Source organism: Phyllobates terribilis, unplaced genomic scaffold (genome assembly GCF_046119375.1).
Source record: "Phyllobates terribilis strain yellow unplaced genomic scaffold, ASM4611937v1 Scaffold_5__5_contigs__length_657084704, whole genome shotgun sequence".
In the NCBI taxonomy this organism is placed as follows: Eukaryota; Metazoa; Chordata; class Amphibia; order Anura; family Dendrobatidae; genus Phyllobates; species Phyllobates terribilis.
The window spans coordinates 170,254,837-170,260,269 of record NW_027362765.1 but is presented as its reverse complement, the minus strand read 5'-3'; the positions used below and the strand labels follow the sequence as shown (position 1 = coordinate 170,260,269).

Genomic DNA, 5,433 nt, shown 5'->3' with positions numbered 1-5,433 from the left:
AGGCAGCGTGGGGTACATTCTCTTAGTGTGCTGCTTAGGCAGTGTGGGGTGTATTCTCTTGGTGTGCTGCTCAGGCAGTGTGGGGTGCATTCTCTTGGTGTGCTGCTCAGGTGGCGCGGCAGGGAACAGTTATCAAGCACACCTTAATGTTGGCAGGCAGACACAGACTGTGAGGAGCACCCACAGAAAGGCGCAGACCGTGTGCATCTGATCTGCGTCTCCATGCAAGTCAGGTGCTTGCTGTTCTCTAGAGTCGCCGTTGCACTACTGTAGCATCTGATTTCCATCCATTTGATGGTTTTTGGGCCGAACGGGGACAGACAAAGGGACGGGTGTGGCCTGCAGTCCGCAATTTGCCCAGGTTTGCTGTAGACTAATTGATCAACATGGTAGCATACATAGGATACAGTATATAAAACCAGCACAATTATAATTGTATGTCGTATTATTCAAAAGTCATCCTATCTATATACAACTGGCACAGAGCATAATATGTACAGAAAGCGAAGGGCAATCTGCATGTATGTGCTTCAGCTCTGGGGTGGCTGGCATCTGGCAGATAAAGTAATGACATTTCTAGATACCCTTGTGCTGCTGTATAGCCCTTGGGGAAGACTGAAAAGTGAATCAGTTTGGTAGATGGTATCACAGACTAAGGGTGGATGCAGTTGTAATGGAGAGTGATGGGAGGTGTACCTGTAATGCAGACTAATGATAGGATGGGATGATACCTCCAGCTTATAAATGTAAGAGGAGCGCACTGAGTGCTGTATTATCTGTCTCTTCCAACATGAGCAGCATCCAGGCAGTCGCTGAGTCCTATCAGCTATTCAATCCCAGAGCCTACTTGCAGAATAACTATGTGCCCCCTCGGGCGGACTTCTCAAGCGAGGACAGTGTCATGTGTTGGAAGCTGCGGCGACTTCATGAGGCTTGTACCAAAGGTGAGCTCTCCGGTTTAGATAAGTCGTGTATTTTTAGTTGAGAGCATTTGCCGAGATCTTACTGTAACAACAAAAAAATGTTGTTTTTTTCTTTTTTTACATTCATTTTTTCTTCAATATGACTTGGAATTTTCATTGGTAAAGCTTTGGGGTACATACAAGTCTTGGGCAATTTTACTTTTATTTTTTAATGTTGACTGTGCATACTTCATTGTATAGCTTGTTACATAGTGTGTTGTTTTTTTTTGTCTGCAAAAAGTAGCCCCATAGAATGTCATTGTATGTTTCTCTTTTATAGATGGCACACTGAGCCATTACAAGCCATAAGCTCCCTACAGCCCTCATCCAGTATAACCGAGTCCAGGCTCTAAATGCTTAGGGAACAGTATGTCTTCTGTCCCACTAATATAGAGGGGAGTAATTTAGGCCCATGCAGGGTATAGGCACACAGTTTTTTTTAGGTGTCAAAAATAACAAGTCTAGTGTTAACCGCTTTAGAAAATGCTCCATCAGTTGGGGAGCTTTTGGAGGAATTGTTTCCTGAAGTGGTTTTGCACAATTTTTGCAGCGTCTTGATACTGACAATGTCTAGTTTGGAGCAGAATCCAACATGGGACTCTTCAGATGCAAACACTCCCCTTCTTCACTAGGAGTTTTTCAAAAAGTGTGTGTGGGGGGGGGGGGGGGGAGCTCAAAAGATTAAACATATGAACAGCAGAGTGGCCTTACAATAGAAATGTATGACGTCTTTCCAGTAATTTAAATGCAGTTTTTGGTTTGTTTGTTTTTTCTCAGCAAACTTGCTCTGACAAATTCTTCAAAAGTCAGTGCCAGAGTGTCAGTGTCATAGCTTATGATGGGCCAATTATTGAGATGGGTGTTTGTAAGAACACTCCCAATTACCAGCCTGTCTCAATAAGCCAGAAACCACCTGATGAACTAGCAAGACGCTCAAACATCAAGAGCGTTGACTTTTAAGCAAGCTTAAAAATCATTAAGCACACTGTCCTACTGATGATATATTCTAAACGCAAAGAGCGATTATATTGATCATATTAACCATCATTCTGTGAGCATAGCATTCTGTCTAAACAGGCATTTACACAACTGCGGATCAGATTATATCTATACAGTGGCATGGAAAAGTTTGGGCACCCCTGGTCAAAATTACTGTTATTGTGAATAGTTAAGCAAGTTGAAAATGATATGATCTCTAATAGGCCTAAAGTTAAAGATGACACATTTCCTTTGTATTTTAGGGAGAAAAAAAAGATATATATTTTCATCTTTTACATTTTAAAAATTACAAAAAGGAAAATGGGCCGATGCAATAATCTCTAAACTATCTCATCTTCAACTTACTTCACTGTTAACAACAGCAGCAATTTTGACCAGGGGTGCCCAAACTTTTACATGCCACTGTACAGCTGATCAGCGGTCGTTTAATGGCTGTGGTCAGCTTTGTGTGTGTGTCTGTATATATGGGACCTTTAGTAAAGGCAATTGCCCCTTAAATTGCTTTCCTAGGAGAACTCATTTTATTTGTTAAATTGTAACCATACCATAACCCTAGTGTAACTTTTGCTTTTAATAACTTCACATAAAGACCAACTAAAACAATCTCCCCTCCTGTATTCCTAGGTGGGATTAAAGGGCACACCTTGGTCGATATTGGCTCAGGTCCTACAATATACCAGTTGTTGAGTGCGTTTGAGCACTTTCAGGAGACTATTTTGGCAGAATACTTGGAGGTGAATCGTAAAGAACTGAAGATGTGGCTCAGTGATGAACCAGGGGCTTTCGACTGGAGTCCCTACTTTGAACATGTTTGCAAGTTAGAGGGCAAAGGGTGAGTAATCAAAAGCGTGACCAAGCCCTTGTCCAGATCCAGGAATAATGACCGCCACACAATTCCCCATATACCAGATCAGTATCCAATTGTGACATAATTGGGGTATAAGCAGGATGATGCTGCATAAAATAGGCTCGATTTTGATGCATATTTTTCCCCAGTCATTAGTATGAGTGAAATCTGCAGCAAAAACGCTGAAAGAATTGACATGTTACAGATTTAAATCTGCTCCAAATCTGCAAGTCAGAAACAAGCAACGTCTGCATGAGACTTCAGGATTCTCATTCACTTTGCTGGCATCAGGAAATCCTTCAGGTTTGGTGACAAATCTGTGCAGAAATAAAACGAGACAAATCTGCAACATGTGCACAGGCCCTTATGTTTTTTGGGATTTTTGATGTTAGTAAAAAAAAAAATCAGTGTGAACACACCCTGAGTTCTTGAAGCAGAAACAAAAGCCACAAGTTTTCAATGGAGAATTTCTGCTCTGAAAACTCACCAAGAATGGTGTTTGGTATTCAAGTCTTAAAGAAGTTGTCCGGTCAAAACCGACAAGTCTGCAGTCGCTCTGTGTGACTGTAGACTTATGAATCCCCCCCAGCACAAGCACTGTGCGCTGCAGGGATTCGCCAGTTTCAGACTTGGGACCAGAGGATATGTATGAGTTATACATACTCCCGGCCAGCGGGAGCAGCCTCACTCTCCATACACTTGTATGGAGGGAGACCGTGCCCACTGGTTGGGAGTATGTATAACTCATATGTACCCGCCGGTCCCGGGTCTAAAACCAGCGAATCCCTGTAGCATATATAGCGTGCGCTGGAGGAATTCATAAGTCTACAGTCACACAAAGCGACTGCAGACTTATCGGTTTTGATGGGACAACCCCTTTAAGGGGTGCGAGTCACTTAATGAACTGAGGGCATTCTATCAGCGGCGTGTGCCTCCCACAAACAGTTGCCCTAGTCAGGGACTAGTGTAACATTTCTGGAGGGAAAAGAATTGGACAGCTTATTAAAAAAGAGAATTAAAAAATGATGGACAGACAGTATTTTTTTTACCGACACATAGTAAAACCATAAAAAAAATCATGATTAGTGAGACATGTCTACAGCCTATAATTCAGTTAAGACGACATTAGTAGCATTCAATGTAAACTGTAAAATAATTACAGTCAAAAAATTCTGTGTTTCCTCAGCCTCAAAAAAAAAAAAATTCAGGGACACCTTAATTTTTTTTTCCACGGGGCAAAAAGTGCCCTTATTTTACGGACTGTCCTGGAATTTCTGGACGGTCGGCATCCCTGCTCTGTCCCAGCTAGGGATGAGCGGACCCCTGGAAATTCGGGTTCTGGTACTCAACCTTTAGTCTAAAGTTCAGTTACCAGAACTGTACCCAAACCCCATTTAAACCAATGGAGACCCAAACTTTGGTGTTCTCTGTCTAGTTCCCTCTCATTACTCCAGTTTTCACTTTTAAGTCTGACAGCAATAGCATTGCGGAAAAAAATGAATGAATACTTTTTAAAAGCTTCTTATTAAATGGATGTAATTGTAAAAACAATCAACTTTGCAATCTACTACTTAAATATCCCACCGTTGTTCAGAACCAAGTATTTTTAACTCTAGAATTTACTGTTGATTGCCTATAATTCTGGCCACCTCAGTCACAAGTTTCCTAGGCAAGGAGCGTGTGCCTGCCAGCTCTTTGCTACGTTGATTATAAGCTCCAGTCTGAACATGGCTGGATCAGCATGTGTCCCGCTCTCCTACCATGCTGAAAAGGCAATGCTGTTTCTATAGCGTTACAGGGTGGAGCAGAAGTGTGACCATGCCACTGGTCTGAACTATCAAGTTTCACGAGTGCAACTCCCCCCAAGCAAGCAGAAATCTGTAAGGCAGGGGAGTCGTGTGCTCCTGAAGAAAGATGATACAATCCCTTTCTCATAAGTGCAGAGTTGGCCAAACCCATTGATGGCAGGACCATCCAACTATCTTATGTGACTGAGAACCTAAATTCTATATTGGCCTCTGTAGAATAAACCTTTCATGCCAATAGATTAGACTGCTGTGTAGTTATCTGTACTGATGCTCTTTTTTTCCTTTCCCCCCGGCAGAGAGTCTTGGAAAGATAAGCAGAAGCGACTTCGGGAACACGTGTCCCGCGTGATTCCAGTTGATGTCCATCAGCCCAGTCCACTAGGAGGAGAACTGGTCAGTGGTTCTGTGGACTGTCTGGTATCATCGTTCTGCCTTGAGGCTTGCAGTCCTAACCTTGAGGCCTTTCAGAAGGCACTTGAAAATGTTGTTGGACTCCTGAAACCAAATGGGCACTTTTTATGGATTGGGGCTTTAGAGGAGTCCTACTACTTGGCTGGAGAAGCACGGCTGAGTGTGGTGCCAGTTACTGAAGACATAGTAAAGAAGGCACTGGGTACTGCAAAGTGTGTTATAAGGGAATTTTCCAGCTATTCTATGACTCCTAGTATGAAAGTTGGTGTAGACGATGTGAGTGGGATATTTTTTGTTTGGGCTCAGAAAGAAGCTCAAAAGTGAAGTCCACTTCACTTGAATCACATGATACATCTATTGCATTGGTTAACACATGGGTTTGAAGGGGAAGTAAAATATAATGTAG

The 5,433-nt window shown here is 42.5% G+C and overlaps 1 protein-coding gene across 1 annotated transcript; it reads left to right on the top strand.

The window, feature by feature from the left end:
• Positions 1–766: 766 nt before the first annotated feature.
• Positions 767–5,433, top strand: PNMT (phenylethanolamine N-methyltransferase). The gene is made up of 3 exons (XM_073681112.1): positions 767–944; positions 2,586–2,793; positions 4,913–5,433. The coding sequence occupies exons 1-3, from the start codon at positions 791–793 to the stop codon at positions 5,349–5,351; spliced, it is 801 nt and encodes a 266-aa protein (XP_073537213.1). The 5' UTR covers positions 767–790; the 3' UTR covers positions 5,352–5,433.

Excerpts from the sequence above, each read along its gene's own strand:
- PNMT (XM_073681112.1), top strand. The coding sequence starts at position 791 with ATGAGCAGCATCCAGGCAGTCGCTGAGTCCTATCAGCTATTCAATCCC. Across the intron at positions 945-2,585 it reads TCATGAGGCTTGTACCAAAG|GTGGGATTAAAGGGCACACC; the intron begins GTGAGCTCTCCG and ends CTGTATTCCTAG. Across the intron at positions 2,794-4,912 it reads TGCAAGTTAGAGGGCAAAGG|AGAGTCTTGGAAAGATAAGC; the intron begins GTGAGTAATCAA and ends TCCCCCCGGCAG.